General features: G+C 35.3%; 3 protein-coding genes across 10 annotated transcripts; 2 read left to right on the top strand and 1 right to left on the bottom strand.

Annotated features, from left to right (window-relative positions):
* Window positions 1-1,429: 1,429 nt before the first annotated feature.
* On the top strand, window positions 1,430-3,716 carry LOC121757377 (WRKY transcription factor 71-like). The gene is made up of 3 exons (XM_042152931.1): window positions 1,430-1,872; window positions 1,962-2,105; window positions 3,073-3,716. Exons 1-3 carry the CDS (start codon window positions 1,505-1,507, stop codon window positions 3,464-3,466), a joined length of 906 nt encoding a protein of 301 aa, XP_042008865.1. The 5' UTR covers window positions 1,430-1,504; the 3' UTR covers window positions 3,467-3,716.
* A 2,962-nt stretch (window positions 3,717-6,678) lies between these two features.
* On the top strand, window positions 6,679-11,452 carry LOC121758555 (protein REDUCED WALL ACETYLATION 1-like). 8 transcript variants are annotated; one of them, XM_042153937.1, is made up of 16 exons: window positions 6,680-6,929; window positions 7,516-7,607; window positions 7,771-7,908; window positions 8,004-8,060; window positions 8,137-8,209; window positions 8,551-8,709; window positions 8,962-9,111; window positions 9,232-9,487; window positions 9,575-9,690; window positions 9,772-9,858; window positions 9,969-10,057; window positions 10,172-10,234; window positions 10,337-10,393; window positions 10,546-10,642; window positions 10,727-10,881; window positions 11,181-11,452. In XM_042153937.1, the coding sequence occupies exons 1-16, from the start codon at window positions 6,894-6,896 to the stop codon at window positions 11,191-11,193; spliced, it is 1,638 nt and encodes a 545-aa protein (XP_042009871.1). In that variant the 5' UTR covers window positions 6,680-6,893; the 3' UTR covers window positions 11,194-11,452. The 8 variants fall into 8 exon arrangements, with proteins under 8 accessions (XP_042009872.1, XP_042009871.1, XP_042009870.1 ...); XM_042153936.1 differs by having other exon boundaries at window positions 7,768-7,908; XM_042153941.1 differs by having other exon boundaries at window positions 6,681-6,929; window positions 7,553-7,607.
* Window positions 11,453-12,137: 685 nt separating this feature from the next.
* LOC121758556 (probable purine permease 10) lies at window positions 12,138-14,838 on the bottom strand. Its single transcript, XM_042153944.1, has 3 exons — window positions 14,490-14,838; window positions 13,673-14,296; window positions 12,138-12,750 (listed from the first exon to the last, which is right to left on the bottom strand). The coding sequence occupies exons 1-3, from the start codon at window positions 14,515-14,517 to the stop codon at window positions 12,281-12,283; spliced, it is 1,122 nt and encodes a 373-aa protein (XP_042009878.1). The 5' UTR covers window positions 14,518-14,838; the 3' UTR covers window positions 12,138-12,280.
* Window positions 14,839-15,654: the final 816 nt, after the last annotated feature.

Here is a 15,654-nt window from a genome sequence, read left to right as displayed (position 1 = left end):
AAACAATGTTGCTTTTGTTGAATGCTTTCTAAACCACTTATATACCAAAGAATAAATATTTTTAGTCAATTCGAAAGTATTTTACAATTTTTATATATGTTTTGTATATCCTACACAACCAATCCGTCTCATTATTTACCAATAGAATGAAGAAGTTGTGTGACTACTTATTACTTGTAATGACTAGTACTGATGGGATTAATGAAACGAAATTCGTGGATCAGACATAGTAAAAAAAAGCTTGATTGCCAATGTTGGAAGACATATGCAGAGTGTTGAATCCTCATAATAATGAATTTAATGGTGTTTTCCGGTCTTAAAATGGGCATGTGATGAGATCGGTCCACCCCCGACCTCATCCAAATCCGACAAACGGGTCCAAATATATACAGCCCAAAAAATAGAAGAATTTAATTTTAAAAATAAAAATAATAAAAGTAGCTTTGGCTTTTCGACACGATTTTCCCACGAGTGCGACATCATAAATAGCAAGATGCAAAAATCGGTGTCACCAATCAAAGATTTCTGCCGAATCACAAACAATGCTGTTTTTGTTGAACGCATTCTAAACCACTTATATTAATAGTCAATTCGACATTATTAATGTCACGTTATTAATATTTTTATATCCTAAACCAATTCCTCTCATTCTCTTCGATATCAAAACAATGAACAAGTTGTGTGAGTACTTGAATACTTGTTTTAGCTAGTATAGTACACATCAATCTACCACCAAAAAATTAATATAACCAAAAAAACTCATTTATTATCAAAATCATAAACTTTTGCAGAAATTGAATATTTACCACCAACTTAAAATTTAGTCGCAAGAAATACAAATTTATGCTATGCAGTACGGTGAATTTCTCATGATTTGGAATTATGTAGAAGTTTGAGAAAATTTTGAACTTAAGTAACACTAAATGATGTCGTTTCTTATATTAACCGGTTTGTCTATCTACGTAATCTAACGTGCCACATCGAATTCAATTTAAGGGGAAATTGAATTCATGAGAAATTCATGGAAAAATACCAAATTTCAACGAGTTTATTATTTTAGAGACCATTCCTCTATTAAAAAAAAAAGCAGCTTCAGTTATGGAGAAAAAGAACAATTATCTTTCCCATATTCACATGTTACTAGATTCACAATGCTCTGTTTTTTCACCAACTTGTACTTTATTTAAAGAATAGGAGTAATTCTATTATACGTGTAACATTCACAAAAATATAAATATGAACTTAGGTTGTTCGTGTAGGGGGCTGACGGCTGACCTTTTCTTGTTTTCCCACCAAATTAAATTTAATAAACAACGATTAACTCATGAAACCTCCTCAATTAAATCAAAATCATTACTACTTTTTTTTTCTCGTCAAACCTTTTTAAATAAATGCATAAAAGCAAATCCAAACCACTGTCAAACCTAAAGCTCACATTCTTCTTCTTTCTCCACTAGTCTACTCTCTCTCCACTCCTTCATCAATCTCTCTCCTCTCTCCCTTCATGTCGGAAGATTTCACAGATTTCATCTACCGGCAACCATTTCAAGATGACAAACGCCGCACCACCGCCGCCGCCTTCACAAACTCCGGCAGCCATTCCTCCGCCTTCGACGATCATTCCTCACTACTCATCAACAACAATCTGCAAATGTTCGATCCTACCTTTGCTGAATTTCTTCATGGATCCAACGATCACACCTCATTCTCCGTCGCCGTAGACGATCAGCGGATACCGGCGGAGGCGGCGCCGGCCACGCCGAACTCCTCGATGTCGTCGTCCTCGGCCGAGGCGGCCGCGGGCGACGAAGAGTCGAATAAGGGCAAGAAGGAAGCGAAGGAAACCCTAGAAGATGAAAGCCCCAAAAAAGAGTGAGTATATACTCTTTTTAGATTGATTTAACATGTTTTTTTGATGATTAATTGGAACTTATGATTTGTTTTTGAAATGTTTGGTTAAGCTCGAAGGCGAAGAAGAAAGGAGAGAAGAAGCAAAGGCAGCCAAGATTTGCTTTCATGACCAAGAGTGAAGTTGATCATCTAGAAGACGGGTATAGATGGAGAAAATATGGACAAAAGGCAGTCAAAAATAGCCCTTATCCAAGGTTAGATATTTCATTCAATTGTTTTTGTTTGATTAAAATCATTTAAATTTGGTTAATCACTACGGCTCCATTATATTCATGATGATATTCGTTCATATGCTAATATAATCTATTTTGAATTGGAACCGATCTTGTATGAACAAGATCTTTATTCTTTAGGGATTTAGGTAACAAAAAAATTTCATGCAAAGTCAAACTTTATGTATCTTGTAAACTTGTACATACATTATGTCGTCTTGTTCCTCGATGACGGTTTCATATGCAAAATATATTGACCCAATTGATTTGTTGAATATAGTATTATTGAGTTGAAAGCAATAGCCCTACTATGAACACTCTTTTACGTCTCTTCACCCAAAAAACGGTTGTTTGCATTTGTTTAATTATATTTGCCAAATCCCTTTAATGTCAGCACGAATCATGTTCGGATGTTTCTATATGTAACATTTTTAACTGTTCCATTTTCATGGATTACAATTTTTGGCTTTAAACCAAAGCATAAGTTAACCTAGCAAATAAACATATATAGTGCACTAGTCAAGTTTTGCTCATGAGCTCCTAAAATAAGTTTATTCAAGGGGTACTTTGTCATAAATTAGTAAATTTTTATTTTTTGCTTTTGCATGCAAACTATTGATTTGTTCTTATTTTGCAATCAAGCAAGATTCGACGCTGAAATGACTCGATGAGTTATTTACGTGCCACTATCTAGCGCCGGTAATACGACGACGACACATTGAGGGGAGCGAAACCATGTCATTTTGCACTAAATTAAATGATTCTATTTCTTGTACTCCATTACATTTCGTTTCTCATTTTTCAATTTCTCTCATCCATGCATCTCATTCTTTCTTAATATAAACCCTAATTCTACCAATGAAAATTATTTAATTTAAAATAAAATGAAATTGTTTTCTGCCTACAATGTCACATCTATTTAATTAGTTTTCAAAAAATCCATTTGCAGAAGCTACTACCGGTGCACGACACAGAAATGTCCGGTGAAGAAACGCGTGGAGAGATCCTACGAAGACCCTTCGATCGTCATCACAACTTACGAAGGGCAGCACAACCACCATGTGCCGGCGACCCTCCGTGGAAATGCGGCTGCATTGTTTGCCCCCTCAATGATGGCCCCACCGCTGATCCCATTGGAAGGCCAGGGCTTCCCTCAAGAGTTCTTGTTTCAGGTGCCTCACCTATACGGCGGCGGCGGCGGCAGCGGCGGCGGCAGCGGCAGCAACAATATGTTTCATCAACAGAACTTTAGTAGCTTGCATCAGCAGCAGCTCCACCACTTTGTTGACTACGGACTACTGCAAGATATAATTCCTCCAGTTTACCCTAAAGAGGAGGCATGAGAGAGATCTTGAAACTTCGTAGCTTTTGCTAGAGAGAGGGTTTCTTTGTTTATTTAGATGATGGTGTATATTTATTTTACTGACGGTAAGATACTTATATATACTTATATCGATCGATTGTCTGCACATAGACATGACCTTGCTAGTGTAGTATTATCTCTCTTCTTCTTCATCTTCTTTCTCATCTTAAACAATAGCTAATGTAATAATAGTACATTTTGATGTGCATGAATTTATATTTTCGAAGCTATATACATCTTGTGTTGTGATCTCGTTACCGTTTATCTATTGACCTTCAATTAATACGAACAAAAGAAAGCAACCTCGTGGTCACGCAAAATTGAAGGTTATACAAATTGCATTTTTAATGCTTAGCAAAATATTGATGCTACATGGTATTTAGTTTGAAAAAAAAAACTGTGAACATTCACAACAATTTATGAGATTCACATGTTATACCAATATCCCTTAATTTGTCAGTTTTGCTCAAATTTACTCCGGTTTGAATTCAAAGTCAACCTATTATATTGCACCTTAAATGCACTTTTGTCAAGCCAACCCAATATATGCATTTAGATGGTTTTTAGTCAACTCAATATATGTATATAGATGGCTTTTAGTTAAAATGCAAATTAAATTGATAATTCATGTGTCTATATATGTATATAGATGGCTTTTAGTTCAAATGCAAATTAAATTGATAATTCATGTGTCTATATATGTATATAGATGGCTTTTAGTTCAAATGCAAATTAAATTGATAATTCATGTGTCTATGCAATTAATTTAAGAATTAACTAGCGAAGCACTAGAAACTTAAATTAACTAGCAAAATAGTAATGATTTAGGAGATGCTAACAACCTAATAAACATTTTAGGTTTCAACTTCTCAACTTATATAAAATGATATTACAACTCACCCATATTTATAGACATATCTTACTTATTCTAAAATTTTCTACTCTCTACTTTCATATTTAGATATCAAGATTTTTCTCTATAAAATTTAAATATTTAATTATATAATACATCTCAAAGAATTCTATATCTAGATAATTATACTAAATTATCAAGATATTTCTAATATTTAATTCTAGGAATTCTATAATATCTAAATTTAGATAATATCAAGATATTTGTACCATATACTTCCTAGATATTTCTACTATAAAAATTAATTTTATTTATTATATTTCAACATGAACCTGGCCCAAATTTAGGACTATGACCTAATCCTGCCTATATGTAATTCATGATCTGTTTAATAAAAGTTACTCCTACATCTGTTATAAATTAAATGAATTAAAATAATTATATTATATAAATGATTAAAGTGACCACATTAAAAGTGATAGTTTACCTTTGCTGCTTTAATTTGGAATTTAAGAATTTTCAATTTATCAATTATAATAACTTTCAATATAAAAAATTTAAGCTTGACTATGAAAGAAAAAGACATATATCATGTACTAAAAGTGTGCCGATTATTAGTTTTGGAACACTCTCATGCTTGATAATAAAATAATACTCCCTCAGCTCCATAAAAATAGAAATTTTGAGGATTACACGAGTTTTAATGCAAAATTGATAAAATAAGAGAAGGGTAGAAAGAGAAAGTGAGTGAACTATTATTAAATGATACCCACTTTATAAATGAGAAAAAGTTACTAAAAATGAAAGATGACTATTTTTATAGGACGATCCAAAATTATTAAAAGAAGACTATTTTTATAGGATAGAGGGGAGTATATTTATAAAAGAAATACTCCTAAGAAAAGTCTATCAAAAGTGTATTTTGATAGAAATCTGTGGGTTCCATCCTAAAACCAATTGGTGATAGGAGGAGGGGCACATGAGACTTATATACTAGTTTCAGTTTTATCTTGACACCGATGTGAGACAGTTATATGTTATATTTTTAGTTTCAATTGCCAACACCCTCCCTCAAACCCTTCAAGGTGAACCTTGGAGGGGTTGGACTTTTTTCTAATCGATTGGACAATCGGCCCAATTTTTTTTCGATCGGTTGGACCACTTGGCCCAAATTTTTAAGTCCAGATATACTGCTGGGTCAGTCATTTTTTCGGTTTCGGCTTAAGTCTAGATATACTGCTGGGTCAGTCATTTTTTCTCCCTCAAACCCTTCAAGGTGAACATTGGATGGGTTGGACTTTTTTCTAATCGATTGGACAATCGGCCCAATTTTTTTCGATCGGTTGGACCGCTTGGCCCAAATTTTTAAGTCCAGATATACTGCTGGGTCAGTCATTTTTTCGGTTTCGGCCCAGATATACTGACGGGTCAGTTAAATTTGACCCACAGTCGGCGACCTGCTCTGATACCATGATAGAAATCCGTGGGTTCCATCCTAAAACCAATTGATGATAGGAGGAGGGGCCCATGAGACTTATATACTAGTTTCAGTTTTATCTTGACACTGATGTGAGACAGTTATATGTTATATTTTTAGTTTCAATTGCCAACATATTTAAGCTCAACAAACGCTAGCTTTTTTTTAATGGGGGATGTGGGTTGAGAGTTGAGAGATGTTTTACCTTTTTAATAAAGCCTAAGATAAAATTGATGACAAAAGTTTGGGATTTATAATAAATCTTATTTGAATTGATTTCTCATCACGTGACTAAATTTTCAATTTACTCTAAACAAAATTATGCTATATATTTAAAATCAATAAATATTGGACAAAACCAGATTTCCCAAAAATAATTATTCTAACATTATTGCATTATTTATAGATCGATAAGTGTCGCACTATAAATCGTATGTTTTCTTTATTATCAAAAGGCATCCTAAGTTGTAAAAAAAATTATAAATCTATTTCGCTAGCTCTCCATGAAAATACACAAACCTATCTCGATTAATTACGCAAATCTAATTGTTTACTTGTAAAGAAACTCCCAAAGAAGTCACAAACAATCACGCTAATCAAACTTATGAAAGTTGACATTAAAGTAACTATTATTGTGATTAAGCTATATCTCCCTAGCATTAATATGTCAATTAAGGAATATTTTGATCCACTGGTGTTAAATAAACTGCACAGATATAGTATCAATTTGTAAAGATCAAACTAATTATAGAATTAAACATAAACCTTATCAGCGTTAACGTAAAGTATCGGAAACAAATCCGAGATAATTTGATAATGGAAATTAATAAATAAATATGGTAAAAAAACAGTGACAGTAAGCCTGAAAAATATGTGACGTTTCAACTGTCAAAATTTGGATTATCAGTCGTTGAAGCAAACCGACGACGCTCACTGCTGCCACAGATCTCGATTCTATATCTTCTACTCTTCTATGCATTTCACCGTTGCACATTCTCTCGATTATGGAAATTGTGTAGATTTGCGTATTGAATCGATTGATTTCGCGAATAGGTTTGTTCACGTTGGACGAAGCGAATGGCGGCGGATTCTGGACCTCTGACGGCTGGACAGGTGCTAATTCGCTATCTGAAGTTAGTAGTTTACTTAATTTTGTTATTGTTTTTTCTGATTTTTGTTTCGATTTTGCGTTTTGTGAAGTTTGCTTGATTAGTAAAGTGCAAATTCTGGTGATCGTCGTCTTAGTTGGAGGTTTTAGTTTTAGTCCAACCGATTTCATACAATTTGACTTTATACTTGAAAGTTTTAGCTGCTGATTTGATTAATAGGTCTATAAACAGAGAATGTGCTTTTGGGGATTAAATGAATGACTGTGTAACTGATCATGTGTTTTTGGGGATTAAATGAATGACTGTGTAACTGATCTTTATATGAATTTGTTATTAAGTTGCATAGGAATAGGATGTTAAACTACTAAATCAATAGCATATTCAACTGCAAGTGTGCAATCTGTAAGTTTTTGCATCAATTGTATTAGTATAAGTGGTTTTACTACTTGATTACATTACTTCTTGCTTACCTGTAAGCTTTTTGTATACCTTGATTACACTACTTGCTTGCTACTGTTCGATATACTTTCTGCATTTTTGAATCTTTTCTCACATTGCATGTGATGAAACATATTCTTATAATAGCCCAGGTGTCATTTCTTATTGGAGTTATTCCAGTTATTGCAGCATGGATATATTCAGAATGGTTGGAATACAAGAAGACGTTGCTCTTTTCCAAAGTGTGAGCACCCTTCCCGTGTCCATGCCATCTCTTTATGGCCATCGATACTTGCTTTGGGCGAACATTCTTTCTGCTTAGCTGAACCGACTAAGGCCATACAAAAATGAGAAATGTATATAAATGTTACTGATATTTGATTGTACATTTGCTTTCTTGCTAGCAGCCATTCGGACGATAATTTGGTTCCATTAGAAAGTCAGATAGTCAAGGAAGATGATCGATCTGTCTTGATGGAAGATGGTCTAACAAATTCATCATCCACAAAGTTGTCCAGTCAATCTATTAAGACGAGCCTAATTAGGTGAGCCACTGTAACATATTGTGCACTACATTTCTCGGTTGATTCCTCGGTCAGATTATAAAATCTTTAACCATTTATTGGGCTTCACTCATTAGGTTTTTGACGATGGATGACTTATTCTTGCTAGAAAATCGACAAATTTTGAGGGCAATGTAAGTTTTTGTTCAATTTGATTTCATTTTATGAGGCTATTGCAATTTTGTCAATGATATTTCAATCTTTATGCAGGGCTGAATTTGGGTTGATTTTGTTCTATTTCTACTTGTGTGATCGCACAAACTTCTTTGCATATTCAACCAAGGTTCTTTTTTCCTAATCAGTTTACTTCAATAATAAGTAATTTGAGCTGTGCAGACTTGCTACTCTAAATGGAAAGGGAAAAGTTTTTTTGTGGACGGACCGAAAGGAAATAATGGCAATTTTTTCGTAGACAGTGAGGGTACTTAATATACATGGCCTCAAACTAGTGGAAAATAGCAAATCAAGTGATCTTCTTAAATTTCAGCAGTAATCACTATTTTTCGTATAATATGAGTAGGCCTAGGTCATTGTGAAATTCTTACTAATACTACACTATTTTGTTAGAATAGTTCAAGCAATGCTGAACTAGCACATTCTTATTTTCATTTCCTTGTTGGACAGAGTTACAGCCGCGATCTATTCGTTTTCTTGTATTTGCTTCTTGTCATAGCTTCAGCGATGACATCACTGAAGAAACATATTGACAAGTCTCCAATATCTGGGAAATCCATCCTTTATCTTAACCGCCATCAGACAGAAGAATGGAAAGGATATATGCAGGCAAGGAGATTACTTAACCCTATCTTAAACTTTTTCTGTACTATTTTGCATAGTTAATGGTCTCACTATATCTTGCCAGCCTTCAGATTGATATGATGCCTGCCATAAGGTAGGAGGGCATAAATCAGTCTTTTGCATGTGCAATTTATGTTCTCAAATATGTATTGATGATTGTTCTGGCAAGTCTTTGCTGCAAAACTCTTCTTCCCACAAAATTCCTAATTCTACCCCTTTTCTCCTTGTTTCTGGCAGGTCCTCTTTCTTATGTACCATTACTTTGCTGCATCAGAGATGTACAATGCAATTCGCATTTTTATTGCAGCATATGTTTGGATGACTGGTTTTGGAAACTTCTCCTACTATTACATACGAAAAGACTTTAGTGTTGCTCGATTTGCTCAGGTGACAATATTCCCTAGTCAAATTATCTTCCTCTTACCTATTAGTCTATTGCAAGTTTGCAACTTAGTTAAGCAGTTCTTTGCTTTTCTCAGCTTAAGTTAGATTATATTCTCTATGCAGATGATGTGGAGACTGAACTTTTTTGTGGCCTTTTGTTGTATTGTTCTCAACAATGACTATATGCTATATTATATATGCCCTATGCACACCCTGTTTACTCTTATGGTTTATGGAGCCCTTGGTATTTGCTACAACTATAATGAGATAAGATCAGTGATGGCTCTGAAGATTTTTATGTGCTTTGCTGTGGTTTTCTTGGTGTGGGAGATCCCAGGAGTTTTTGACACTTTGTGGAGCCCTCTTACTTTTCTATTGGGTTAGTGGATATCATAGCTTCTGAATCTGAGTATTAGTAAAACTAATATCTGAATAATATTTATCTAGTTCTTTCTCTTAATGACAGGATATAGTGATCCAGCAAAACCAGGACTTTCACGACTACATGAATGGCATTTTAGATCTGGGCTTGATCGATATATATGGATCATTGGAATGATCTATGCCTATTTTCACCCAAATGTAATCCTTCAAAAAATTTAGATTTTTTCATCATTTCTTCTTTTCATGAACTTAAAATTGCGCTTACTTTTCTCATTGTAGGTTGAGAAGTGGATGGAAAAACTAGAGGAGTCTGAGACCAGGCGGAGACACATGATCAAAACATCCATTGTTACTGTTTCTTTAATAGTAAGTCACTTGATCCTTTCACAATATTATTTGTACATATTCCTGTTGATGATTTTGTGATCGGGTTTCTTTGATTAATCTCTGTATCTATTCTTGTTTATCTGGCATAGGTTGGATACTCGTGGTATGAATACATATACAAGCTGGATAGAGTTTCTTACAACAAGCTCCATCCTTACACGTCGTGGATTCCTATAACGTATGTACTGAGGAAATTCCCCTATTCCTCTTTCCCTTTATAAGAATATCTCGTGAGGTTGTAGCATCTAGCATATGGTTCTTCTCTTATTTGCTTCCCTTGATTTTGGTCCAGTGTCTATATTTGTTTAAGAAATTTCAGTCAGCATCTTCGGAATTTTTCTTTGACCCTTTTCGCGTAAGTGTTCTCTTGTTTCCTCTCTTAACCTTGTCCCCTCTAGATACCTATTTAAATAGTACTACGAGTTAATTGATCCTATAAATTGTTGTTATGTACCAGGTGGCTCGGAAAAATTACTTTGGAAACTTACATTTCCCAGTTTCACATATGGCTGAGGTCAGTAACTCTGTGTACCTGTTACTTATGTTTACGTATTTCAATAGCTTCGGCACAGCATCTAGATCCTATTGAACAATAACAAAATCGAATTCAAGCCAACTTCGATCTGAACTATGAGGCCTCATGAGTATCTATTGATATATCTGCAGGTCCAATGTGCCCAATGGACAGCCTAAATGGCTACTCTCTGTAATCCCAGATTACCCTTTGCTCAACTTCTTGCTGACAACTGCAATTTATATCTTGGTGAGTGACCCTTTCTGTTGCTCTAAATAAGTTTTTTAATGTTATTACACGGATGGTTCATGGTTGACTACTTTACTGCTGCAGCTATCACATCGACTTTTTGAGTTGACAAATACACTCAAGGTTGCTTTAATTCCAACAAAAGATAGCCATAAGCTATTTCAAAACTGTATTGCTGGAGCTGCCATTGCTGCGTGTTTATACAGCGTATCATTTATTCTTCTTCAGATCCCTCCTTAGTAAGTTCTTTGTTCATCCACTGATACTGTTATGCTCTTTTGATTCATGTTATTATACGTAGCCTTGAGCATATGCTTACTCCATTGATTACACCTGTTTTCAATCTCGACTCTATGATTAAGTGCTTATTATTTAACTATAGATTTTTGCCTGTTTAGTCACTGTGACTGTTGAATCAGTAGAAATCATGTTCATAAATCCTCAAAATTCAAGATTAATCCACTTTATAGCGATGTGTTGCATCTCGTATTTTGATTTGCATTCGATGCTATTTGGTTGGACAAATTCTATCATGCAGCAAGGGCTTGTGAAAGATTGCTGCATTGGGCGCAGCAATGGGATACAGGTAGTGTTGTGTCGTATCCTATGACGACGAGTAATCAGAGGTCGTGGGTGAGGCTACACAATCCCAACAGTTATACGCAGAGATTGATCAATTATCTGCCCAGGTTTGATCAGGAAGTTTAATCATAAAGAAAAGAGAAAACTCTGTAACACGTTTTATAAGGATGTTTGTGGCTGTTTGCAGTTTCTCATATCTATATTTTGTTTCTCATATCTAAATTCTCACCGCAGTATTACCCTGTTTTAGTAAGGAAGTCAGATAGTTAAAATTAATAATTCAGCATCTATTTAATTGTAGACTGTAGTAAAATTTAGCAAATTTTTGGTTTTCCAAAAAAAAAATGCCCCTTTCTAGAATTGTTTTATGTTATTTCATTGACGTAAAGTTTAAATATTTTCATTTTCCTTTTTTAAATCTCAAATTCTTTCGCTACCCTTTCTATGGGTCGTTCTCAACCTTAATTCTTGCCGACTCCATCCTCCTTTACCGTCTTTGCGCCACCCTCCTTCTCCATCGTCGCCGTGCCTCCCTCCCTCCATCCTCGTGTCTTCTTTGTGCCGCCTTCCACCTAGTCAGAATTGACACTGATTTTGAACACTCCTTCCGTCAATATTATTCTTTCCTTATATTTCTCTCTTTTTTTATATATTCTTTTTATTTACTTAATTCACAAAATACAATTTTCTTAAATGCATCTAAATATGTCTCGAATACCATGGGACAAATGGAGTATGTTACTCACTAGTCACTGCCCGAACTGTGCATCCTTGCTAACATTATTTTCATTTCACGTCGTAAAAATATTATTGTTAAAGCAAATTGCCAAAAAATTATGAATTTTGATTTGATTCTAGTTTGTCCCGCAATATCTATAAATTTTACTATTTTCTCAAATTTTCGATGATGAAATATTCAAATTTCCTATTTTATTAATTTGCCGCACGCATGTTTACAAAATGAGGACATAGTTATTTTAAGAATGATACATTAAAACTAGGCTTAATTTGGAACAAAATTAATTAAAGATACATGCAAATGCATGTTATCTTGCATCAATATCCTCTAAAAGATTCAGCAGAAGCTCCTCTTTCATGAACTAGCGGAAGCTGCACACCATCTTCACTTCTCTGTCTCTCCTTCATCTCCAAATCATCGAGATAATGCTGATAGATATACGACGCGAACCCCCACATCGCCACTACCATCGCCACCGCCTTCAACCCGCTCAGCCGGTCGCCGAGGAACACCACGGCCAGCACCGGCCCCATGGGCAGCCCCAGCATTCCGATCACATTTGCAAACAGCGCCGACACTTGGAAGATCAAACCGACACATCCAACTCCGAACACCTGCCACCCAACCGCCGTCCACGCCAGATTCATCAAGTAGCCCACTTCCCCCCTTTTGTAGCCCTCCATCTCCCCGCCGAGCCGCCGCCACTCCCCGCTGGCGAATAGGGCGATCACGACCACGATCGATGCCACCAGGCTTTGGTAGATCGTCATCTCAATCACCGCGCGAGCTGATACAGATATTTATATCATGTCATCTAATTTTCTTGGTGATACCCCATAAATCTAGAATATAGTTTAGTATTTCCCCCTGTTGAGTCGTATTTTTTGATGTCCCAAACGTGTTAGTAAATCATTTCTTTTCTTTTTTTTTCTTGCAAGAAAAGAAAAAAATAAATCTTATCACTCTTATTTATTTCTTTCTTACCTCAGTCCCTCTTATCTTTTTCTTCTCAAATCACCACCTCTGCCCTTTGAAATAGAAATTATTCCACCTTAGTCCGTTCCTTAGAAATAGAAAATTTCTATTTTAAAATTTATTAACCATTACTCCTATAAATTAATTTATTTACAACTTATATAATAAAAATGTTAATAATAATATGGACTCCACAATTCACTGACATATTTTCACAAATTTTTTCTTTCTTTTATTTTACTAATTTTGCATTAAAACTAATACTAAAATTTCTATTATTCAAAGACTTAAATAGTAACCTTCACAGTACTTTATTTTATCTTAATTTTCGTGGCGAAAAGAAATACTCCCTTCATTTTAAGGGAGATGATTCTTTCCTTGGGCGACAATGTATACTAGTATTTAACTTATTTTGTGTGCTAAGCGAAGAGAATAAAAGTAAAAGAAAAGAGATAAAAGTGTTCTATTTTTAGTAAATCGATCTTCTTGATTAGGATAAATCAAAAAGAAAAATGAATATTTTTATTCTTTGGGATGGAGGTTGTACTTCTAACTTAGTTGGAATTAAATGACGGTATATTAGTACCACAAATTATTAGAATTTGATTTAATTAGTTTGTCGATTAAAATTATACGCCTTTTTATTTATGAAAGCGTTTCTTATCTCTTTTTTTATGAATTATATGGATGCTCTTCAAAAGTTCATAATTTCAAGAAACGTAGGGATTACGTACCTGTCTCCTTCTTAATCAGCTTCTGAAAGGCCAGCTGCGTCAGCGACAGCATCATCGCATACCCGGCGCAGGCCGCGACTGTGCAGACGAATCCGACTGCGTATTTCCGCCCCGAGGCGGCCGTGGAGTCACCGGATTCGGGATCGAAGACGAGGAGAGTGGACGAGACGGTGAGGAGGACTAGCGAATTGATGATGAAAGGGGTGAATTTCTGGCGGTTGAGGAAGAGAGAGAAGACGGCGTTGAACCCTAGCTGTGTGGCTCCGATTAGAGTGTAGGTGATGATCGGGAGGTAGCGGAGGCCGATGGAGAAGAGGAGGCAGTCGACGGCGAGGAAGACGCCAATCGCGACGTTGAAGGCGGCGAGGGCGAGGGGACGGCGGCGATAGTCGGTGTCGGCGGTGGTGAAGAAGAGGACGGGGATGAGGATTGGGAATCCGATGACTTGGACTAAGGTTGCGATCCAATTGCTTTTGCCGCCGTTGTTGTAGTAGAGACGGCCTAAGATGGTGGCGGAGCCGGAGCCAGAGAGGAGGAAGAAGGAGTAGAGGAGCATTTGAAGCCACCATTTGTAGTGTGTGAGGAGAGATTTCTTGTTGATTTCCAGTGAGCTTTCTTCAGCTTCTGTGATCAGGTAATTTAGCTAATAAATAGGGGCTGTTATATAAAAATTTACATGAAATTGATATAGATCTAAAATTTCTACAAAAGGAAAAACTAAAAAAACATATTTATTAAGGGCATATGCCCCTAGAGAGAGAGAGATTTATTTTATGATGATAATAAAAGGAGAGTTAACAACAGAGCATCTTCTCACCATTGATCTGTGGTTGCACTTCTCCCATGGTGATCGTGATAGTGAGGAGAGATTTCTAGTTGATTGATTTCCGGTGAGCTTTCTGCTTCTGGTTTCAGGTCTAGAGAGAGTCAGAAATATCTGTAGATTTATTTATGATGATAATTATAGTAGGAGAGTAAAAAGCATAGAGCTTCTTCTCAACATTGATTGTGGTTACATTTCTTCCATGGCGATCATGAAAATGAGGAGATAAGGACTGATTTTTGTCGGGGTTGTAAAAGCCACATCAATAATCCTCTTCGTCAACAAGAATATGCACTCTTGATTGGACACTTGTTTTAATGCATGTTAATTTCATCCCATAATAGTCACATTTTGATGTGGGCATGTGTTTTAAAAAATATAAAGAATAGTGAGTTGGAAAAGTTAGTGGAATATGGGGTATACTTTTTTATATTAGTTTTATAATCGAATGTGAGTGAAGTGAGTTAGTAGAATGTGAGACCTACTTATCATTTATAATAAAAGTGAAATATGACTTTTATTGTGAGATAGACAAAAATGACAAAATGTGACTCTGATTGTGGGACGAAAATAGTAATTGATAAATAAAAGGGATATATAAAAAGAAAAAATGATTGAAGTATTATTAGTGAAGAATTAATCTCGTTTCCTTAGCTAATTTTTTTTTCAAAAATTAAATAGTTCATACCTCTATGGAGCGGAGAGGGTTAACAACACAGCAACATTGCCAAAAAAAAAACACGAATTTAGGACATTTATATATAGTGTGCCCCGAAAAACTCAGCCCCAACCCCATTCTTCAATTGTATATTAGCTTTTCTTATTTCAATCCAAATAAGCCAGTCCCATTTTTAGTTCCAACTCAATTTCAAATTCAAATTCAAATTCAAATTCATCATTTAAAAAAAAAACGTTAAAAATGACACTACTATTTTTTACAACTGAATTCTAAAATTGCAATCAAACCAAAATTTAACTAAGCATCTCGTTTGCTAGCTCATTCACGACAGCTGCTAAGAACCTAACCAACTGACTAACTAACTTTTAACTAACATCTGTCCACGAGCATCCACTGTAGAACGGACATAACAATAGCCTAGCACGAAAATCTCAAAACACCTCCTGCTACGTCAGTATGACATCCCACTACACTGCACAT

This window comes from Salvia splendens, chromosome 12 (assembly GCF_004379255.2).
Source record: "Salvia splendens isolate huo1 chromosome 12, SspV2, whole genome shotgun sequence".
NCBI lineage: Eukaryota > Viridiplantae > Streptophyta > Magnoliopsida > Lamiales > Lamiaceae > Salvia > Salvia splendens.
This window is presented reverse-complemented; position numbering and strand designations above follow the sequence as displayed.

Coding starts and splice junctions, on each gene's coding strand:
- LOC121758555 (XM_042153936.1), top strand. CDS start 6,894: ATGGCGGCGGATTCTGGACCTCTGACGGCTGGACAG. Junction 9,112..9,231: donor GTGTTGCTCGATTTGCTCAG/GTGACAATATTC, acceptor TTCTCTATGCAG/ATGATGTGGAGACTGAACTT. Junction 10,058..10,171: donor ACGTCGTGGATTCCTATAAC/GTATGTACTGAG, acceptor ATTTTGGTCCAG/TGTCTATATTTGTTTAAGAA.
- LOC121758556 (XM_042153944.1), bottom strand. CDS start 14,517: ATGGGAGAAGTGCAACCACAGATCAATG. Junction 14,297..14,489: donor AGTGCAACCACAGATCAATG/GTGAGAAGATGC, acceptor ACCTGATCACAG/AAGCTGAAGAAAGCTCACTG. Junction 12,751..13,672: donor GCTGATTAAGAAGGAGACAG/GTACGTAATCCC, acceptor TATCTGTATCAG/CTCGCGCGGTGATTGAGATG.
- LOC121757377 (XM_042152931.1), top strand. CDS start 1,505: ATGTCGGAAGATTTCACAGATTTCATCTACCGGCAACCATTTCAAGAT. Junction 1,873..1,961: donor GATGAAAGCCCCAAAAAAGA/GTGAGTATATAC, acceptor TGTTTGGTTAAG/CTCGAAGGCGAAGAAGAAAG. Junction 2,106..3,072: donor AAAAATAGCCCTTATCCAAG/GTTAGATATTTC, acceptor ATCCATTTGCAG/AAGCTACTACCGGTGCACGA.